Source organism: Etheostoma spectabile, chromosome 12, assembly GCF_008692095.1.
Source record: "Etheostoma spectabile isolate EspeVRDwgs_2016 chromosome 12, UIUC_Espe_1.0, whole genome shotgun sequence".
In the NCBI taxonomy this organism is placed as follows: Eukaryota; Metazoa; Chordata; class Actinopteri; order Perciformes; family Percidae; genus Etheostoma; species Etheostoma spectabile.
In genome coordinates, this window is record NC_045744.1 from 28,016,516 (window position 1) to 28,039,393 (window position 22,878).

At 41.7% G+C, this 22,878-nt stretch overlaps 2 protein-coding genes across 2 annotated transcripts; both read left to right on the forward strand.

The window, feature by feature from the left end:
* Positions 1-713: 713 nt before the first annotated feature.
* Positions 714-9,537, forward strand: LOC116699373 (zinc finger and BTB domain-containing protein 24). Its single transcript, XM_032531908.1, has 4 exons — positions 714-1,199; positions 4,687-5,262; positions 7,161-7,898; positions 8,960-9,537. The coding sequence occupies exons 1-4, from the start codon at positions 962-964 to the stop codon at positions 9,535-9,537; spliced, it is 2,130 nt and encodes a 709-aa protein (XP_032387799.1). The 5' UTR covers positions 714-961.
* Positions 9,538-13,589: 4,052 nt separating this feature from the next.
* On the forward strand, positions 13,590-16,954 carry LOC116699016 (zinc finger protein 510). Its single transcript, XM_032531378.1, has 4 exons — positions 13,590-13,982; positions 14,240-14,298; positions 15,457-15,550; positions 15,644-16,954. The coding sequence occupies exons 1-4, from the start codon at positions 13,775-13,777 to the stop codon at positions 16,684-16,686; spliced, it is 1,404 nt and encodes a 467-aa protein (XP_032387269.1). The 5' UTR covers positions 13,590-13,774; the 3' UTR covers positions 16,687-16,954.
* The last annotated feature ends 5,924 nt before the right edge of the window (positions 16,955-22,878 follow it).

Here is a 22,878-nt window from a genome sequence, read left to right on the forward strand (position 1 = left end):
GAGGGGAAACTCACAAAAATAAGTACAGAGAGTACATAGAGAAAAGTTAAACAAGTTATTGTTTTAAGCAAGTTTTCTTATGTTTATCGACTTCTATTTCATTTATTTTGATTTTATTTTATTTTATTTGACAGGAACGATTCATACAGGCATTGTTGTATTTAAATAAAATACAACCAATGCAAAGTATATAGCTAGGACTTCTAGCTGTATCTAATAACCTGTGTCCCTAGTTAGGCTTTATAGCTAGCTTCTGTGTCCCTAGTTAGCCCCCCCAAATACAAGCATATAAAGATAAACTATAAAACAACCACTACAAAGAGGAATTGTAACAGCAATGACTTAAAACGATAATTTATTTTACTAGTACAGTACTATTTTACTGCTGCTTGATTAATTATTATATGTTTTTATTGTTTGCTGGTAAAAAAAAAAAAAAAAAACTAACACAAAAAATCTTCTTTTATGTATTTTTTTGGGACATTTTAAACCTTTACTTCGAAGATTAACAGATTAAGTCTCGATAGCGGAGAGAAAGGAGAAACGGCATGCAGCAAAGGGCCCCAAGCCGGATTCGAACCCGGACCCGCTGTGTCGAGGCGTTAACATGGGAGCCTGCTCTACCAACTGACCTACCTGGACGCCCGAACTGGGTTGACCTCGGAAGTGACTCTACAATATGCGCTTCGCCTTTCCGCCTGTTTTACGGTATCTATGTCATCACTTCCGTAAAACGAGAACTTATGTTTATTCTTTGTACCAATTAGCTTCTGCTAGCTGAGAGCGGTGCACATTAAAGCCAACAGCAAGCTAACCGTTTGGCTGCAGTTTGTTACGGGCAGCGGCTTCAGCAATGGCCTGTTTTGGTTAGCTAATGCCACTGAGTTGCAGACACTTTTCCCGCTTTAAAGTTACGGCTTAGCTGCCACTTTGTTGTTGTTTTTGTTTTGTTTTTTTAACGATGCTGAGCAGCGTTGCCTTGCGGGCTCAGATTGCCTCCATAATCGATGTCCTGTCCAAAGCAGCCGTGGCAGAAATCGCCAAAGTTGTGGAGGATGGCGTGGTGGAGTTGCGGCTGGAAATGTGTCAGCGTGAAAATGACATCAAGAAGCTGAAGAGCAACATTGAGGTTCTGCACGACGAGCTGAGATCACTGCAGGAGAGAGTGACCCTGCGACCTGGCAGCCATGGCAGAGGTGGTAAGATGGACCTGACAGACCACAAACCTAAAACGTTATCTTAACCTGGGATACATCTGACTGGGATACACTCACTTACATCACACATTATCTTAACCTGGGATAAATCTGACTGGGGTACACTCTCTTACATCATACTTTATCTTAACCTGGGATAAATCTGACTGGGATACACTCTCTTACATCACACGTTATCTTAACCTGGGATAAATCTGATTGGTGTACACTCTCTTACGTCATACTTTATCTTAACCTGGGATACATCTGACTGGGATAGACTCTCTTAAATCACACTTTATCTAAACCTGGGATAAATTTGACCAGGATGCACTCTTAAAGAAAAACTGGACTTGCAACACGTATTTACACATCACATCTTAATATTCTTTGACAGTTATGTTCAATAATTATCTGGTGCAATAATTTAACCTAATCTTAGTTTTTAACCTGATCTCACTTTTACTTTTACTAAACATAAGGATACACCCCCCTGTGTTTAATTCCCATAGAGGCAGGCAGACTTTTTATTATTAAAGGCCAGTTATTTCATAGATCAGGATACTATGCATCCTGATAAAGTTCCCTTGGCCTTTGGAATTAAATTAACTCCATATCTTCACATACCCTTCACCATACCTAGAGATAGGCATGGTTTTAATTTCAGTTAGCTTAGTAGCTGGTTTAATTTGCACTGAGAGATGATTTTATGGAAAGTTCCCCATGCATCTCTCTATATGGTGAAGGGTATGTGATGATGGGGGGTTATTATAATTCCAAAGCAAGGAAACTTTATCAGGATGCATAGTATCCTGGGTCCATGAAATAACTGGCCTTTAATAATAAAAGTCATCTGCCTGCCGCTATGGGAATTTAACATAGGGGTGTCTACACTTATGCCCCCTGTATTTTAAGGAAGAACATTTATTTATTTATTTACAATACATTATTCAATCACAAAGAAAATGGGTGTCCTTAAAGGTTGGATTTTTCCTCATTTTTTAATTAAGGCATGAAGATCAATTTCCAAAAGATGATTTTTTTTATTCCTCTTTTTGGTTAACTCAACCATGGGTATGTAAACTTATGAGCACAACTGTATGTTACTTTATTTTACTTTATGCTCTTATTGACTTGGTTGTTTCTTACTTATTCTTTATTTTTTATTTTTTTACCTTGAATTTGACTGTGCAACTGCAACTTAACAATTTCCCTGAGGACATCAATAAAGTATTATGATTCCGACATTGCACCTTACTTAACCTGGGATAAATCTGACTGGGATAGATTCTCTAACATCACACCTTACTTAACCTGGGATAAATCTGACTGGGATAGACTCTCTAACATCACACCTTACTTAACCTGGGATAAATCTGACTGGGATAGACTCTCTAACATCACACTAGGGCTGCACGATTATGGCCAAAATGATAATCGCGATTATTTTGATCAAAATTTTGATCGCGATTATTCTCACGATTATTTGTTGATTTTAACCAAAAAAAATTTTATTGTCACATAGGCTATTTATAACTGCGAGAGGGAGTGTGATGGACGCTACTCACAGAGAGACGGCTGACTCATTATGAACGGGTCCAGCACGGGTCGAACGGCGGATACACACGTCGTGTGTATTAAACGTCTGTATCTTCACTGCGCTGCATTTTTATGAACTATGATATTCTGGCCATGGGTCACATCTCTGGTCCTGGTCCAGGCTTCGGTACAGCAGCTCCGTCTCCCACGCTGTGACTCTACCAACTGAAGTTAGCTGCATTCAAAACTTCTTCTGTGTTCTTCGCCGTAGCGGCCGCGATAACAGTTACCCGCGGAAACACTGGTACAAATACAGGTTTGCCCCCTCATACTTAACAATATACAGCTGTGTTAATGAAAAATTTAAACTGTAGACATATATCAGAAGTGTGGACCGGCGGCCGCTGTGTGGCGGAGCGCGGAGAGTAAGAGGAGAGAGAGTAGAGGAGAGAGAGTAGGACGAGAGAGCGTAGAAAGATCCAACACAGGCACGGCTTTACAGACGAAATGGGTCATGTAACGCAAAATTAAACCGTATCCATATAAACAGCATTGCAGCGGATGCGAGGACATTAGCACCGGTGCGTCCTAGAAGAGCTAACAGCTAACAGACGCTACTAGCTAACAGCTAACAGACGCTAACTAGCACCGACTAGCACTGGTCACTGCTGTTGTATGAAAAACAACAAATGGGACAAAGTGTTGCGTTTACTGGTAAACTGGTAAACCTTGAGACTGACGTATTACCGACTGCTATCTGTTGAGTTTTCCTCACGCTACTCTGTCCTCTGTGACTGTCTACATCTAGAAACTTAGCTGCACGGGGTGCAGTGAACTACTCTGACTGGCTCATGAGCAGACGGCTTTATGGAGCGGGAGATTGGCTTTGCAAAAAACCCGGAGCGTTCTATGAAATGACGCTTTATAAAAAATAATCGCTCGATCACGCAAATTTGATCGTGGGAAGTCCAAATCGTGATCGCGATTAAAATTCGATTAATTGTGCAGCCCTACATCACACCTTACTTAACCTGGGATAAATCTGACTGGAATAGACTCTCACATCTAACATCACACTTTACTATTACACGACGTAGGACAGGGTTTCTTAAAGCCGTTTAATGCTTCTGCGTTGAATCCAAGCGTACCCCTGCTGACCCCTCTGCGTCTACACCAGACCCTACGTCTTAGCCTGACGTGCACCTTTCAAAAAACGACGTACGACTCTCGCACGTCTCTTGGCCATGGCTTGGTAGCGTTGCATTTCTCCCGACTCATTTCCTGGTTTTCCATGTCCATAAACAACATGGGAGCGGGTTAACTTTTCATGCTACAGATGTCTCACTGTGGTCAGAAAACACAGGGGCAACACTTTGCTTCTCTCACTACAACTCTAGAGTCAGTGCTCACACCGAAGCTCCGCAGAAGCCTCCGCAGAAGCATAAAACGGCCTTTAGGGATGGGAATCTGTTTCTTGGCACCCATCTGACTTAGATGTTTTCCTGAGGACCTCTACATCTCTGCAGAGCTCCGTCTATCTGTGGGGGTATGCATTTATAAACACTACCACTTAGGTGCTTGAATGGCAGCAGTAATGCATCAGCTACAAAAGACCATACCACCATGTAGCCATACATACGTTACAGTGGTGTCCTTTAAAAACCCCCAAAAAAAACACTTTGCTCAAATCTTCTCACTTAGCACGTTGTATCAAATTTTTTGAGAAATTGTAATGTAACAGTTTAGATTTGTTGTTTCAAAACTATAACCGTGTGAAATGAAAGTGTGACATACTTATACAATGGAGGATCACAAAAGGTGCGTTGCAGCCCGGAAACACCCCCCTCTCTTTATTTTGGAGTGAATTTTTTTTACTGTTTTACCAGTTTTACGATGACATGAAAACATTAACATTTGAACTACTTTGAACTCTGTCATTGCCTCTCCACAGATCGTCACAATGATGTTGGTGATGAGAGGAGCATGCTTGAGCAGGGGCCCGCTGATAAGGGCCCGAACAGCCTGTCCATACCTGGGGTGCAGGTGAAATGCGAACCTGTGGAGGAAGGAAGTGAAGAGGCCAGAGATGAAGAACCGGGCTCGTATGACAGGGACAGTGCCCAGTGGAGGTTGACAACACAAACTCCGACAGGACGCAACAACTCCGACTATTTAAACCTAGGGCAGAACCCCGTGTCGTGTCTCCCTGAATCTTCTCTGGACACGAGACTGGCGGCGCCCTTCAGCAGCTCCTCTGGGTGTCAGCAGAGCGCGTTCGGCCGCGGGCTGCTGGGATACAGTCCGTACCGTAACTCGTACAACATGGCGCGGAGGAGGACGGCAAAGAGGTTAATGTTTAAGAAGGGTTTCATCTGTCCATACTGCGGTAAATGTTTTGAGCGAGCCGGGCACCTGGAGAGGCATAAAAGGATCCACACCGGCGAGAAACCCTACCGCTGCGAGATATGCGGGAGACGCTTCAATCAGAAATGCAGCCTAAAGGAGCACATGAAGATACACAGAAGATGTAAGTAGCAGGGCCGGGACACGATATGCCTCTGGCCCAATTTCTTTCACGATACATGGGTGGGGATTCAATTTATTTTGCCATTCTAGAAGTATCTAGTGGTTCTTAACCTGGGTTCGATCGATCCCCAGCGGTTCGGTGAGTCAGTCTCAGGGGTTCGGCGGAGGTCAAGACACACACCCGACTCTTATGATTTGTGATGACACGCCCCGCTTGGCCATCATCAGAAGGGTTCGGTGAACGCGCATATGAAACTGGTGGGGGTCAGTACCTCCAACAAGGTTAAGAACCACTGCTCTAGATCAATCGATAGTATTGATTATTGTGATTTTCTTTTCCTTCTTTAAAAATGATTATAGTGTGATATATGCGAGGATCTGTACCCAAGATTTTTTTCTTTAGTCTGTAGGAAAGGATTTGTAGGTGGGGACGTCTCTGCAGCCCCACAATACTTCATTCAGAACAGTTTAACACATATTTTGCCTTTAAGAAATATTGCGCTCCCCCCTGCGATTTGGTTAGTGCCCTAGTCCATATTGCGATTTTGATAAAATTGCCCAGGCCTGTAATCCCTATCTCTCTGTCTGCATACGGTATTCATATTTAACTGGATGATTGCATAAGTGAAGTTAGGGAAAAAAATCCTTACTATTACTCATTGACTTGGAAAGACGTTGCATGTATTGAACTTGAAACAGTTCAACACAGACAACAGCTAAAACACCTTCAACTGTGAAATTTCCCTTTTTTTTTTTTTTTTTTTCATTCAGAACACAAGACAAAAAAGAGATTACATGCAAAATGTGACATGTAAAATACGTGTTTATATCCATTACATTGTTCTGATCGTAATTAATATTATAATTCGATGACTTGCACAGCCCTACTTAAAGTTCATAGCATAAAGACTTCCCTTGGACCTTGAATAATGTATATAGAATATATATGTATATAATAATGTGTGTGACTCTCCACAAACGTTTCTCTGAATTTGAAGCTCCTCTAAATCTCCCTGACATGTTGGTAGCTAGTATTTCTGTTATTTTAGTCCGCTGTCTGGGAGTCTTGGTTCACTTCACAGTTGGAAGTTACTGGCTGTGACATTCCTCGGCGTCACAGCAAGCAGAGAAAAACTCTGTGGTTTAGGCCAGACGGGAGGAAACGGGTGGGGGGGGGGGATGGGGACTGTGTTCGCCTGGCTTGTTTATAAGAAGGCTGGCCTTTTAATATCCTCTCTGCTTCCCCAGGGCGAGACTTATTGGATATTTATTACTGGGGTCGCATCTCACTTCATGTCCTTGCCCATATTACTGTAAGGCTGTTTTTAAGTGGCAGCAAGCAGCTTTCCCTTTTTATCCATGGTTTTTCCATCTGTACTGTCGAATTCATAAAGCCTCCATTTCAGGACGTTTCGTTCAGCACGGCTCACCTATTCTCTCTGATTTGTGTTAATGGAGAACTTCTTTGCCTAATTTTCTAAGGGCTTTAGCACGTACAGTAGATCGGGGGTGTATTTATTTAGACAGGGGTTTTCCCTTTCCTTTATCATGTTATATATCTTTTGTGTGAACGTTAATAGGTTTACGTATAGGTCGTGATGTGTTGTTATAGGATTGGCTAGCACTACATTGATTATCGCAGAATTTCTGTATGGTGATATTAACGGTATTGAGCTATCGTATCGTGAGGTACATTGTGATTCCCACCTTACCTCCTTCCCCCTGATGAAGTTGTCAGTTGTAGGAAATTGTTTTAATTTTGAAAGCAACTTTTGCATGAAGTACATACTGTATATGGCCAAACCATACTGTATGTTAAAATGTTTTAGGCTTGAAAAGTTTTTCTTCTTAGACGTGGGTGGTAAAACTGCATACATTGACTTCTTTCTACTTAAACAGGTATTGAGCCCAGTCCACTTGAGATCAAAGTGGGTGAAGAGAAACCGACTCCCGAGGGGAATCCACGTGCCGACACTCGTCGCACGGAAGAAGAGAGCCAGGGGGACGCTGAGGACGGCCTACCTAAGAACGAGGATAATCTCACAACACCCGTACACGTCAAATCTGAACCCGCGGAGAACAACCTATCGCAACCGGCTTTTCACGGAGGAACCGATCAGACGGGGGACAACCTCAGTGAGAACTTCCCAACCTTTGAGAGAGACAGCCAGCAGTGGTTGACCAGATTACACGGGCAAAACCACTCGGAGATCAGCGGTGCAGAGTATCTGGGCGGCTCGGCCTTCCCGGGGATAGCTCAGTTACTGCCGCCGCCAGTCGAAGCTTCTTGTAGCACGTTCTCCTTTCCAGGGAAATCGTACGGGGAACTCAAACGCAACGCGGTCCCCCAAACACCGTACGAGTCCCCAGACACGCTGCTATCAAGCGAGGCGGGCTTGCACGGAATGGCGGCAGCCGCGCTGAGTCACCACAGACCTGGAACCAGGTTGATTCAGATGATCAAACCAAAGAAAAGCTTTGTCTGCTCATACTGCGGCAAGGTCTTTGAGCGCGTCGGCCACCTCGACAGACACTTACGAATTCATACCGGGGAGAAGCCGTACGGTTGCCATATCTGCGGGAGGTGCTTCAATCAGAAGAGTAGCCTCAAGGGCCACATGAAGACGCACAGGAACGGTAAGAGGCCAACTGTCATTCCCAGATAAGATAACCAGGGTTGTAATGTAATGTACTTACGTAGACTTTTCAGGTATCTGTACTTTACTCCGTTATTTACATTTTTGGGGACTTTTTCTTTTACTCTAATACATTTCCTAATTGAAAAGTGCACTTTAACTCCACTACCTTTCTCATAAGCATCCATGTTACTCATTACTTCAAAATCAGAAGAAATTTGTTAGACTGCAAAAAAGCAGCTTTGGTGAATTGGGCGGTCATAAAGATAACCTTAAAAACCTGTAGCCGTATTTTTTTTTGTAAAAATGTCATTTCTATTTCTGTGTTTCTCTTTGCTGATGTCAGCTCTCTCAAATTATGCATATGTGTTTGGTCCTTTCACTTGGGAGCCACAATAAAGTTCTTAATCTAAGTTATTTTCTACTTTTACTTCTAGTTATGTACATTTAATGTCAGAAAATTGCTTTTGATATTTAAGTACAGTAAATATGAAATACTTTAAGACTTTTACTCAAGTCATATTCTCAAAGGTGACTTTACCAAAGTCCTTTTCTAGAGACTTGTACTTCCACTCAAGTATTGTTTTCAAGTACTTTATACAAGACTGAACATAGCCTTACATTTCTTTTTCATGTTTTTCTGATTAATTCATCAGTCATTTGATTCAAAAATTGGCAGGCAGTGGTAAAAGAAATGCCCATCACATCTCGTATTGTCCAACCAACAGTCTGAAATGCAAATATTTGGTTGATTATCATTGAAGACCATGAAAACTAGCAAATCTCCACGTTTGAGAAGCTGAAACAAGGTATTTTCAGTACACGTCTGTAAGGTGTTGTAATGACAGTAAGGTACTTAGACTTTTCACATTTTCAAAGAAAAAAGAATCTGTAACCAAAGGTGACAAACAAAAAAGCGGGGTTTTCTAAAAAAAAATAAAAAAATTCAAAATGGATGTCTTGAAATAGAGTTTAGAAAATACTAAATTAAGAGCACAACAAATGGTTATCTATTAACGCTGTTTGCTCATGTCTTTCTGTCGCCTTTGTCTTTCTGAAAAGGGGAGAACGCAGACGTGCCGGAGGCCCATCACCTGATGTTTACGATGCCCGATAGCCAGCCGTTGAAGAACCTGGCGGAAGCCAAGACCGGACTGGCAGCTTCAGAGGAACAGTTCCTGGGCACCGCGTACGGCGAGGCAGCTGCTGAGCAAACAGTGATGGTCAAGCTGGAGCCAAACGGGGAGGATTTCCAAACTCTATTGACTGATAACGGCACCGGAGCACCCGGCCACAGGCAGCAGTGGACATCGGTGATAGAGAAGAGTAGTGGTCCTGACCAAACGGTCTGCGTGCTTTTACATGATGCCAAGGATCACCTCAGTCCTGCTGCTGGAGCAGCCAACGGGCAGCAGGGATTTACATCGCCGATAAGGGATCTGCCTTTTCTAGACGACAAAGAAAAGGAAGAAACGGTGCACAATAATCAGTATTCTATGATGGGTATGCAATCAAGAAGCTCTGATATGACTCTGGCACCTGAGCTGCAAGATCACCATACTGCACCCGATGCAGCTGTGAATGAGTACACGGCACTGAGTGATAGGACTCGCGAGGGAGGTGTGTTTGAATTTATATGAGCGCCTCAGGCAACCAGGCGGACAACTGTGACAGGCAAAATTGCTTTATATGTTCAAGTTGTGGGCAAAGCTTTGATAGCTTTAATTTATTTCAGAGGCACCAGTGTAAAAGTATCACAGAGCAGTCCTTCAGCTGTGAGATATGTGGGAAGATTTTCAATCAGATGAGCATCCTGAAATTGCACCTTAAACTTCATGTATGATATACACAACAAAAGGAGAACTACACGATTCTCCACCAAGCTTCGTCACATTTACTTACAGTATAACACATGGCAAAGTGCCCATGTGACATCTCAATAAATGCTCTGCATGTTCCAAAAGTTAATGCAGGAGAAAAATAGTTTTCTATTTGTAGTATTGATTCATTACAATCTTCTTCGCAGTAAGGCCAGTCCGTCACATTTCCAGTACAACATGTACTTTGCACAAAATGTTTTTCCTTTTACTTTGACCTACTTCTCTTCTCTTCTCATTTATAAATCCCTTTTTTCAAGTTGATCAATCATTGTTGTGTTTGACTGTTGATCCTTGCATGGTTAAGCTTGATTTTATGCTTCTTCGTGTGGCAGAGCGAGTGAGAGAGTGATGGTGATTAGCTTCGGAGTGAGTACCAACTCTAGAGTCATAGTGAGAGAAACGAAGTGTCTCCCCTGTTCTTTCCGACCATGGTGGGAAATCTGTTGCAGGAAAAGTTATCCCTCTCCCTGACTTCATGTTGTTTATGGAGAAAGAGAACCAGGAAATAATCGGGGGGGGGGGGGGGGGGGATGCAACGCTGCCAAGCCACGGCAGAGAGATCCGTCTCCATCACTTATAGAGTTAAATTTTCTAAGAGCAGCAGGTCAGGCTACAACATAGGGTCTGGCGTAGGGTCTGTATCTCCACATACCTACATACATGACCACGGCGTAGACCTAATACAGAAGCATAAGTCCCGCTTTAAAACTGGCCAGGTCTGGGCTTTGGATCGACTTTAATTTACTTTTGGCCTTGTAATGGCAACAATTCCAAAACAGTCTTTCTTGGGACCATTTAACCATTAACCGAATAAGAATTTTGACCAAAAAGGCTGATAAATGTCAATGGACTGTTACCGTGAAAAGATGCAGCAACACAATTTTCTGTTTACATGAACGGGGAATGTTGATAGAGACGGTCTCTGCTACTGGAGGAGCGGAAGAACTTGAAAAGCCGTGAGCGGCAGTTGTTAGTTGACTTTCCCGAGAAAAGGGGGCTTTGAGTCGGGTACAGGGCACCATGAGCTGCCAAAACGACCAAAACGACTAGTTAAGTTTAGGAAAAAGATTGTGGTTTGGATTAGAACACTGCCAAGGAACACGCATTTCCAGGGTTCAATTCCTTTGTTTTTCCCGCGAAAGCAAACTCTACTCCCCGGCTTCAACATGCTGCTTTTTATTACAGTTCATTAAGTAATGAATGAAAGGCATATATATATATATATTTTCCCCCCATTTTTGTGCTGGTCCGAGAATTGATCCGATCCCTGACTCAAAACCGTGATCCGAACCTTAACTTTAGTGATCCGTTGCACCTCTAATTAGCATCCAGAACTCTTTCAGCATATTGTAATTTAAGTTGTCTAAGTGAAAACTTGACTTCTGCACCTCCTCTTGGCTCTGTTTTCAGGCTTTATAAAATCTAGCCCGTGATGCTGTGGCCTATCACAGGTCATTTCAGAGAGAGCCGAAGCGTTCCTATTGGCTGTTCTGCTCGTGTGACTGAGAGGGTAGAGGAAGAGGTCCCACTCTACTTCAAATTCTGGTGTTTTTTTGTTTTTTTTGCTTCCTACCTACGGCAGCTTTAATCCCTATGCAGTGAAACCAAACAAAGCTGTCACATTTTCTGTCAGACTGATCACTTACTCTAATTATTTGAATGATATTTGTCTTTGTTAAAAATGGTAATGGACAAATAGCATTACGTTAATGCTGACCACTCCACTTACTGAAATATAATTTTTTTTGCTGTTTTCACAGTCGTTGACGTCTCAACTAATAGTATTGGGTCATCAATATTGGCTGTAACTCAACCTTTTTCAGTCCAACTAAATTAACCTCACCCTCATACAGAATCAAAGCTCTATACAGTTCTATGTTCCTTAGATTACATGTATTCAAACGTGTGTCTTTTAAATAACATGTAATGAGAAAACATTTTGCACTGTAAGTGAATTTCCTGATTGGAAACATGCTTTTTATCATCCATGATACATACTGTCAGCGTGTTTTTGATTCTTTGGTGTGAGGTAGGGTTTGAAGATAGTACACTTTTTGGCTAAACAGTAGTTAGTGGAATATGGCTGAATCAGATCAAATCACGATATGCAAAGTTCATAGATTTAGGATGTCAGCCTATAGATCTAGCATGTCTCTTCCATAAAATATAAAATCAATCAGTTTTCATCAAGACATTCTACGATTGCTAACCGTTATTGTACTATGATACACTTTTGTGATGTGGATCCACATCAGTATATTGCATCTGAAAATATGGAATAATGCCAATTTTTTTCTTTTGAGGAGGAGGCAGTGAGGGAAAGTTGTTAATAGAGATATTTACTGTTGATAAAAAAAGGTGTACAGTAGTGTCTTAATTTTAAGTTGAACCAAACAAACCCTATGCTCATACAACAATGTACTGTATACATATAATAACTGTTGCCTTTCAAGCTGCATGGATTCTTCATGTGTTGTTGGAGAAAGGAAAGGGAATACAATAAATGAATGCTAAGTAAAATGCAGGGAGCTAAAGGAACATGGATTACCTCAGTGGTACACAGTCATGGAATTTGAAGCTACTCTTTACTTATCTTGTTACTTTGTACTATTTATTTTACATAGGATGCCCTGGGTTAATGGCATTGGCTCTCAGATAAAAACAAATTACACAGCCAGTGTTAAACTGTAATATAAAAAGCCATTAAACTGGTTGAGTAAATAGTTGGTTCTGAATGAATGAGGCAGTTTGCATTAGTTTGGAGCAGGTGGCTGGACCTGAAGGGGTCATTACACTAATGTGACAGCACTTAACTCCAGCTGAGCCCACAGAAGGGGCACCCATAAAGGGCCAACAGGGTGACACAAAAACCTTTACAGTACAGTATGAGTGCCTACGTTTCACACATGGGAATGAAATCCCAAACCCTGCCACAGAAGTGTTACTTTTTCTTTTGTTATTAAATTTAAAAACAATCTTTAAAAATGTTAATCTGACACCCAATTGTAGCAATAGTTTATCACATTACCCAGGATGTTAGATTACCTTTGAACAGATTAATAGAATGAGAAAATCAGTTTTTCTGTTTTCTTGTTTTTGTATTTTCAAATAAATTCAGTTCATCAAATTGTGGAGTCTGGTACTTTGATCTGGTTATTTTAATAGTAATCTGTGTAAATAAATGATTGTTGAATGTTAAATTATTTTTTACAACTTCCTCCATTGCCCTTCTGTTACTCTCACCTTTTCTTCTTTATCACTAGCATTCCCACATTCATTGAAAATGTGTCGAATTTGATCTATAAAAGACTATAATAAACAGAAAAGGGCCAAAAATGGATCCACCAGGGACTCCCGAATGTCTAAGGTAACAAATCACAGATTGGACCTTTAGAATCAACTTGTCTTAAGCAACTAAAATGCTAACTAGTTTATTGGTGATTATTTTAATCAAGCTTGTATTTTATAGTATTAATGGTAGATTTGAGTAGGGGTCTGTACTATGCTACTAACGTGGACTGGTGTTAGTGAGCTTCTTTAGGATTTATGAATGCGTGTTAATTTGTATTTTAATATTGATGTCAACTGAACTGACCCTCATTCTTGTGTTTGAAGAGATCTTAGACTGTCTTATGAGTAATAAAACAAAGCAATTTGGTAATTTTAAGGCTGCAGTTGTCTGCCAGACTAGTAAAGGTAGGTCACTTTTAGGTTTTACCTGAAACACCAACGAGTATTGGCAAAGAAATGTTAAGGCCATCATCTCAGACTCCTGTTCCTCTCTTCCTTGTTGGTTTTTAATTTACTGCGTCCCTATTCATGTATTTACGGTAGAGCCTTCTGCCACACGGAAGACAAGGTTCCAGCTAGCTAGAAACAACACAGGGATGTAACATTTTCTAGTGCGTCGGTTGTTTTTCGCGTTTTTAATAAATATAATTGCGCGAGGAGGCTTTTTTTTTTCATATATTGTTCTCAAATATTCGCACGAGTCGACATGGCGACGTGCATTCCCTTTCAAACCCAGCTATCCTCTATAATGGAGGTTTTGGTTAAAGCAGCAGTGACAGAGATATCCAAACTAGTCGATGACAAATGTGCTTTTTTGCATCTCGAAATATCCCGAAAGCAAAGCGAGAATGAGATGCTGAAAAGGAAATTACTAATGATGGAGAACAAAAATGCCCAGCTGCAGCGGGGCTTTGGTAAGATGCTCAGTTCCGCTTCATTTGTGCTCTTACAGTAATTGACGAGTCGAGGAAACTAATTATGCATTTTAATGTGGAAGTATCAGAAATGTGATGACCAAACGCCCCATCATTCTGGGAAACAGCAGGGCATTTGGTATAGGGAAGCACTGTGTGAATGCTGTGCATTCTTACGTTATTGTTCAACGGTAATATATTTGATTTCACTTTGGTTTAGCGTGTTTTTTAATGCATTTCTTCCTTTTGTGTACCAGAAAACTACATGGACAGAGGAACTGATGAGGGGAGCTGTCCTCCTACAGGAGATATTAAGGTCGGATTTATCTCAATGTTATTACTCAGTAAAATTACGCCTCAGCAGTGTATAATTTCCACTGGACTGGATCGACAGCCCCCCCCAACACACACACACACACACACACACACACACACACACACACACTTTTCAAAATCCAGTTTGTCCCCCCCGATTTTAATTCACGAGTCTTGGTCATCGACCCCTATTTTAAACAATAAAGAAACTAAGACATCTTTTTCTACATAGTTTAGTACGATTCTTTCTGGAACAATTATCATTGTGATCAATTTCATTATTTGTATCACCATAGTCACTAAACCTATGTGAAAATGCAGGAAATGGCATTCAAATAGAAAACCATAGAGCCCCCAGACCCAAGGTTTTGTGTAATAAAGTGTAATAATGAATCAAATCGATATGTGCCGAGTGTAATGCAATCAACCAGTTTTTAATACATAACCAATGTGAGGTTTGGGAAAAATACATTCAAGATAGTTACTCCACATTCAGCAACTTAATTGCAAAGGGAATGAATGATTTGGAGAAACGGTTTGTCTTCCTGGGGGGCAGCAGATAGTCGCCGTCCTGAAGGCATTAGTGGAAACTCACTGGACAGAATGTGCTCTTGATTAATAAATTACAGTAAAAAGAAGATGAATATTGGATTTACATCCGCCAAATGACTGCTGTGTGTCTGCTCCATTTATAAATAAGCACACGTTTGCCAACATGTTCCTCAAATCTACGTTAAACTGTATGGTGATTATATGTTAGGGCTGCCCGATTATGGAAACTATCATAACCACGGTTATTTTGGTCAATATTGAAATAACTATTATTTAACATGATTACTCATTGATTTATTGGAAAGACGCTGCATTTATTGAACTTAAAACATTGAAATTGTTCAACAAATCAGTGAAATGTCCCTTCATTCTGCTCCTGTTTGAACTTTCTTGTTTGAACAAGACAAAATACAACTTGAAAACGTAATGTGCAAAATAATACCTTTTCTCGATTGCATTGCGTTTGTGATCGTTAGGAACCGAAATCGGGTTTAAAATGGGATTACCTGCACAGCCCTATTATATGCGTCACATAATATGTATATAATATGAGTAACGTTGTGTTCCCAGTCACAGCTGAAGTTGAATCCGTCCTCTCTCCATCTAGTTTCCTGACATTGACGACGCCACTTATCCGTTCACGATAAAAGAAGAGAGTTCAGATGAGATGCTGTGGATCAGCGACCCTGCTGGACCGATTGGTGAGTTAAGGAACTGGATTTCACAAAAAGTGGAAGTTTTCCCCTTTTTAAATGAACTACATGACCCTTCTTGAATTTCCCTGTCCCTTGCAGGTTCTGCTGTACATTACCGCACAGGTAATGCTCCGGAGAGCCAGCAGTTTGAAGATGGGCCACTTAACCGTTCCGAGGTCGCCACAAGAAAATCATCCGAGTTCAGTGACTTGTATAACTCTGGTCAGCATGCGGGAGACATTGACGGCCCTCAGATCACCATCAAGACGGAGAAGGAGGAGGACCGATCCCGATTCAACCAGGATGGATGCCAGCACGGCGCGGGGAAGCACATTCAACTCGCTGCTGACTTTTCCGTGGACGAACGAGAGAATCAGCTCTGGTCGTCCATAATAGAAGGGAATGACATTGATGCCGGCTTCCCTGACTTTTCCAGTGTGGTAGAGGAGTATTCCAACACATTCCCGGACAATTCGGATGTTCACGTGGTTTCTAACGCCGCCAAGTCTGCCGGCGTGCAGCAGTTGTCCTCTCAGAGGCCGTGCAATGGGATCTACAGCAGTGAGTATCAGAAGGATGTCCCACAGCTGTCCAGTTTTCAACCCAGAGCTCAGGCTGGCCCGCTGCAGCCGGACAGGCAGAAGGAGCAAGTGTACTTGCAGAGAAACCCCTCACATGTTGGACACGCGAGGCAGCCGGACGAACACGCTGAGAGGGAGGGTGCAGCGGGAGACAAACCGGCCGTCAGTCACTCGCACAACACTTTGACGACAGGCAGCTTCAAAGCTCTGTCGGGCCCGTCGCGAGGCTACTCCTGCTCGCTCTGCGGGAAGACGTTCGGCCGCCTGCACCAGTTCAAGCTGCACCAGCAGAGCCACAAGAGGAAGCGGGCGTTCTGGTGCACCGTGTGCGGGAAAAGCTTCCAGTGTTCGTCCCACCTCAGCATACACCACCGGACGCACACGGGCGAGAAGCCCTACGGCTGCGGGCAATGCGGAAAGCGGTTCACGCAGCAGAGCAGCCTGAGGGTCCACCAGCGCACGCACAGCGGGGAGCGGCCCTACAGCTGCTCGCTGTGCGGGAAAAGCTTCATCCTGATGCACCATCTGAAACGCCACAGAATCATTCACACCTACAGCTGAGAGGGAGAGACTTCTACGGCACTGTTGCTCAGGTGAAAAAGATAAAGCGGACTTGTAAACTCGTTGCTTTGCTCACAGACTTTGTATAATAATGCATATTCTACTATGCAAAATCCATCTGGATGGATTTTAAGATGTTTGCTTCTTTTTTTACTTATATTAAAAACTGAATTGCACCCTCAAACAAAATCAAGTCAGTATTTTTGAAGGCACTTCCAATGCTAGAAATCCAAAAATCGAGACCTGAAATGTGGAGTCATTACAAAGACAAATGTTCGACATATTCCCTCTTACAGTTACCTGCATACTGATCTTCACACTTAGTTTTTAGCTCCTTAAGTGGAACTATTCCTCACTTCATCTGAGCACTGAAACTGTAGAATGGGAGAGTTTATGGGGATAATAATGAGCGTCTTGTGCTCATTATTATCTCCATAAACTCTCCCTTTCACAGTCAGCAGAGGGCTTTCCATGAACAGCAAAGAAGCTCCTCTCAGGTTTATGTTTTGATGTCATTCAGTGGGCAGAACAAGTATTTGATGCACTGCCGATGTTGCAGGTTTTCCTACTTACAAAGCATGTAGATGTCTGTAATTTTCATCATAGGTCCACTTCAACTGCGAGAGACGGAATCTAAAACAAAAATCCAGAAAATCACATTGTATGATTTTGAAATAATTAATTTGCATTTTACTGCATGACATAAGTATTTGTTACATCAGAAAAGCAGAACTTAATATTTGGTACAGAAACATTTGTTTGCAATTCCAGAGATCATACGTTTCCTGTAGTTGTTGACCAGGTTTGCACACACTGCAGCAGGGATTTTGGCCCACTCCTCCATACAGACCTCCTCCAGATCCTTCAGGTTTCGGGGCTGTCGCTGGGCAATACCGACTTTCAGCTCCCTCCAAAGATTTTCTATGGGGTTCGGGTCTGGAGACTGGCTAGGCCACTCCAGGACCTTGAGATGCTTCTTACAGAGCCACTCCTTAGTTGTCAGAGCCACTCCTTAGTTATTAGAGCCACTCCTTAATTGTTAGAGCCACTCCTTAGTGTGTTTCGGGTTGTTGTCCTGCTGGAAGACCCAGCCACAACCCATCTTCAATGCTTTTACTGAGGAAAGGAGGTTGTTGGCCAAGATCTTGCGACACATGGCCCCATCCATCCTCCCCTCAATACGATGCAGTTGCTCTGTACCCTTTGCAGAAAAGCGTCCCCAAAGAATGATGTTTCCACCTCAATGCTTCACGGTTGGGATGGTGTTCTTGGGGTTGTACTCATCCTTCTTCCTCCAAACACGGCGAGTGGAGTTTGGACCAAAAAGCTCTATTTTTGTCTCATCAGCCCACATGACCTTCTCCCATTCCTCTTCTGGATCATCCAGATGGTCATTGGCAGACTTCAGACGGGCCTGGACATGCGCTGTATGAGCAGGGGGACCTTGCGTGCGCTGCAGGATTTTAATCCATGAGGGCGTAGTGTGTTACTAATGGTTTTCTTTGAGAAAAGACCAGATCCCGCGGTGTAGTTCTAGGCTGATCCCTCACCTTCCTCATGATCATTGATTCCCCACAAGGTGAGATCTTGCATGGAGCCCCAGACCGAGGAAGATTGACCGTCATCTTGAACTACTTCCATTTTCTAATAATTGAGCCAACAGTTGTTGCCTTCTCACCAAGCTGCTTGCCTACGGTCCTGTAGCCCATCCCAGCCTGGTCTACATTTGTATCCCTGATGTCCTTACACAGCTCTCTGGTCTCGGCCATTGTGGAGAGGTTGGAGTCTGGTAGATTGAGTGTGTGGACAAGTGTCTTTTATACTGGTAATGAGTTCAAACAGTTGCAGTTAATAAATATAATAAGTGGAGAACAAGAAGGCTTCTTAAAGAAAAACTAACAGGTCTGTGAGAGCCAGGATTCTTACTGGTTGGTAGGTGATCAAATACTTATGTCATGCAATAAAATGCAAATTAATTATTTAAAAATCATATAATGTTATTTTCTGGATTTTTGTTTTAGATTCCGTCTCTCACAGTTGAAGTGTACCTGTAATTAAAAATTACGGACCTCTACATGCTTTGTAAGTAGGAAAACCTGTAACGTCAACAATGTATCAAATACGTGTTCTCCCCGCTGTAGTTGCTAAAAACCTGCCCGTCTATGTTGTTACCAGTTAAATGTTTGTTATAAAACATATCCCCAAAATCTTTTACCGTCCTTGCTTATAATTTATATTAAAGAATCGTTTGAATCGGCAGCTGGATTTCTTTCATTCTCACTGTGATTACTGGACATCAGGATTCAACGATTCAATCATTTTAAATAATTGTAATAATTCTCCTCAGTTGTTTGGTCTATAACATGTCAGAAAAGGGTGAAAGAAAATGTGCATCACAATTGTCTAGAGCAGGGGTCTTCAATGTTTTTTAGGCCAGGGACCCCTAGGCTGAACAAGAGGCCGAGAAGAGACCCCCTACCGCATAACGTATCCAGTTGAGGCGCATATTAAACTGTGCAGAATGGATGAAAAGAAATGAATATTATTTATGCATCCTGTTTTAATGTTAAACATACATGCGGATGGCTTGAGCTATATGGCTACCAGTGGCTACCGTAGTAAGCTTATCTTCAGTGTGTAAATCATATTTTTCCACAAACAGGCCAATTTATCTTTGCTCTTAAAATTTTGCATTCATATTAATGTTTTCAGACTTATTTTAATTATTGGAATTTTTTTCACATAATTTGTTGGCCCCCCTGCACTAAGTCTAAGGACCCCATAGGGGTCCCAGACCCCCTGTTGGAGATCACTGGTCTAAAGGACAAAATGCCGCCTTCAGATTACTGGCCTTCAATGTCCTGCAGCATAAAACCGAAGGATGGAATTCAATTCAAATTCAATTTAAATTGACGCATTAAGCATTTGGTGCGACAGTGACAAGGAAAACCTTCCTTTTAAACAGGTAGTTTTGGTGTACAAACGTAAAATTTGCAATTCTGTAAAAACAGAGCAAAAAGCAACAGCTGGGTACAGGAAATGACTGGCATTTTTGCTTGATAGAGGACGAATCCCTGATTCATTTACTGTTGTCGACTCACTGTTTCACCACGTCTCCAGTTACGGCCTCATTGAAGCCCGTAGCACTGTGGCTGTGGTGGATGGAATGACACCAGAGGGCGGCCTAACCTAAAAACATCCCAGTGCAAAGGCATGACGACTCGCTAACTGAAGGCCCTGAACAGTTGAAGTTCCTGTTCTAGTTCATTGTGAGTTTCATACTCTGCGGTTTGACAGCCGTTTCTATAGTGATAGCAGCCCTCAGGACAGGGACAGGACTGTACATAACTCCATTCATACATGTCATCCCTGATTCATTATATTATTCTTTCTCTCGCCTTCTGCTAGCTATGGTTTTATATACTGTGTGTATATATATATATATATATATTACAGTTGAAAATTGAGCTGGGCACTATATTAATAACATATTGATATTGTGATTTGAGACTAGATATTGTCTTACATTTTAGAGATTGTAATATTGTAAATGGCTTAACTGGAATCTTTTCCTGGTTTTTAAGGCTGCGTTACAGTAAAGCGCTGTACTTTTCTTACCAGACTGTTTGATATTGGTGCTTTCACACCAATTTCACACCCACTTAGTCGCTATATCCACATTACCAATGATTATTCATCTTAAATCTCATTGTGTAAATATTTTGTAAAAGCACCAATATCAACCATACAATATTGCCGCAATATTGTCATTGAGGTATTCGGTCAAACATATTGTGATGTCATATTTTCTCCATATCGTCCACCTCTTTATTGTTCTAACCCTCGTGTTGTCCTTGGGTCAGACCGTTTTCAGTTTATTTTTTTATTTTTTGTCACAAAAAATGGGCCGTTGAAATAAGCGCTGAAAATATCAACATTAAAAATATCAAGAAACTTTGGAAAAACACTTAAAAAAAGCACCACAACATTAAAAAAGTGACACAAATGTGGGGGAAAAAAGTGACCAAAACGTTTTTTTTTTCATGGTTAAAGGGAAGACAACACAAGGGTTAAACAAAGTTCAAATCATACAGTTTACAATATGAACGTATCACCCCCTGCCCCCCCCCACTCATCATCACCACATATGCAGCAGGCCTTTGTTGTCAACTGAGGTTTGCCTCAAACAAAAATGACTACAAGATGAAATAATAATTGCCTAGTAATTGTTGGCGTGATTTTATGAATCATGTTTTAATGTTAAATTCATTCATGTGACACACATCTGTGGATGGCCATAGTGTCAACCTGGACTGTAGGCCAGTAAGCAGTGGGGATTTATATTTGCTAATAATATGTTGGATCAATGTTAAGACATTTTAGAATTTTAACAAACCTTTTAAAAAGCATGAAGAGTGCCTTGGACCGTTTTTTACAGGTTAGTGTGTAAATGGCCTGTTTTTATAAAGCAGTCCTTTTTCTAGTTTCACTGACTGAAGCACTTTTACACAGCACAGGAACCATTCACCCTTCACACACGTTCAAACACTGTGGCCGAGGCTGCCGTACAAGGCTCATCAGACAAACACTCACACACATTCACACTCCGATGCACAACTTGGGGTTCAGTGTCTTTCCCAAGGACACTTTGACATGGGACGGCAGGGCCAGGGACCACCAACCTTCTGACTGGCAGGTGACCGCTCTACCACTGAACCATAGCCGCCCTGTGTGCCGCTCATTTAAAGTCCTACGGATTGGACACGTGAATGCCTTCACTACAATCAAGTCAAAATGAGGCAGTACTTCATCTTGGCTAATCTTCCAGGAAAACGTGAGCTAACATTATCAAGGTAACAGAAAACCACAATGAATGTAGCTGTTTTCTTCTTATCCCCAGAGGCTTTGGGGACTTTTATGAGGCAGGCAGGTAGGTGTTGCAGAGAGCTTTCTCTCCTTTAGACAGCTCATTGTTTACCAAGTAGATAAGGATTTCCCCTAATTGTGTTTCTGTGTTTAGTGCTAAGCAAACACATTCCACTTGTGTTTGTCTCCTGTTAGGAATATTGACTTGTAATGAAAAACATGCTCTCTTCCCTGTTTTTTTTTTTTTTATTATTTGCTTCAGAAGTCATAAAACTGAATCCTTGAACGCCCTTTCCTGGGATTAGAGTTGTAACATCTTTGCTGACCAGACAGAGTGGAAGGCTCCAGCGAGTAAAGCAGCTGTTGGGAACATAGTAATTTAACTGCTCTCTTCTTTCTCATACTTTGCAGTTGTTGCACTTCGGACAGAATGAAGACGAGAGAGGTGAAGATTATCAACCAGGGTCTGGAGTGCTTTTTACTTCCATCCATCCATCCATGGTGAAAAGGCAGATAATAACAGATTTGTTTCTAGATTTTATGAATCAAAATCAGATCAACTCAAACAAAGATGGGTTTTAATTAGAGAATTTATTATTTTAATCCAGTTTTTGTTTGGGTCTGACTGACATTTTAAGTGTACTTTCCATAGTTTGTGTGGTTTAATAATGCCTCTAACAGTCAACATGGGTTTAGCTTGGGGTTGAAAGGGTTACGCAGGTAGTAAACACTCTGGAACAGTTTGTCCTACAGCAGCGATCAGTGACAGAGACACTTCCTCCACATTTGACACATGTACTGCAATATTATAGTTTGAAGAGCTTCATGGTGAACATTAACACAGTTATTTAAAGGTGTTAGAGGAGGAAGTGGAGGATATTTCCCCTCTCATTAACACTGTTATTGCAGGAGTGTCTGCTCAGTCATCTGTTTTACATCTGTACCTTGCAGTACAGTGGTGTAGGTACAGACAGTAGATGTTTGGGCAAAGAAATGCTGTGGTGACAACATACCTAGTGCTTCAGCCATTTTTTTATTTAAAAAATACAGGACTTCAATTTCATATTGTATACTAATTATGTTAGATTTTTGTGCACGCTCATTAGAAGGTGTGAGGGTTGAACAGTCAAACAGGTCTTTGACTTTAATGTCAGCTTTAACAAGCAACGCACCCACAATCCCATGTTAAATATCATTTGCATACTTTTCCCTTTAGGAGTTTAAAGGTGCGTGTGACCATATGTGACTCGCTCATTCCCTGCAGGCATTTCTCACAGCCTTGTATAGCCATAAACATTGGCTCCTGAGCGTCATGGAAAATGTTTC

Coding starts and splice junctions, on each gene's coding strand:
- LOC116699373 (XM_032531908.1), top strand. CDS start 962: ATGCTGAGCAGCGTTGCCTTGCGGGCTCAGATTGCCTCCATAATCGAT. Junction 5,263..7,160: donor CATGAAGATACACAGAAGAT/GTAAGTAGCAGG, acceptor CTACTTAAACAG/GTATTGAGCCCAGTCCACTT. Junction 7,899..8,959: donor CATGAAGACGCACAGGAACG/GTAAGAGGCCAA, acceptor CTTTCTGAAAAG/GGGAGAACGCAGACGTGCCG.
- LOC116699016 (XM_032531378.1), top strand. CDS start 13,775: ATGGCGACGTGCATTCCCTTTCAAACCCAGCTATCCTCTATAATGGAG. Junction 14,299..15,456: donor CTCCTACAGGAGATATTAAG/GTCGGATTTATC, acceptor CTCTCCATCTAG/TTTCCTGACATTGACGACGC. Junction 15,551..15,643: donor CGACCCTGCTGGACCGATTG/GTGAGTTAAGGA, acceptor TGTCCCTTGCAG/GTTCTGCTGTACATTACCGC.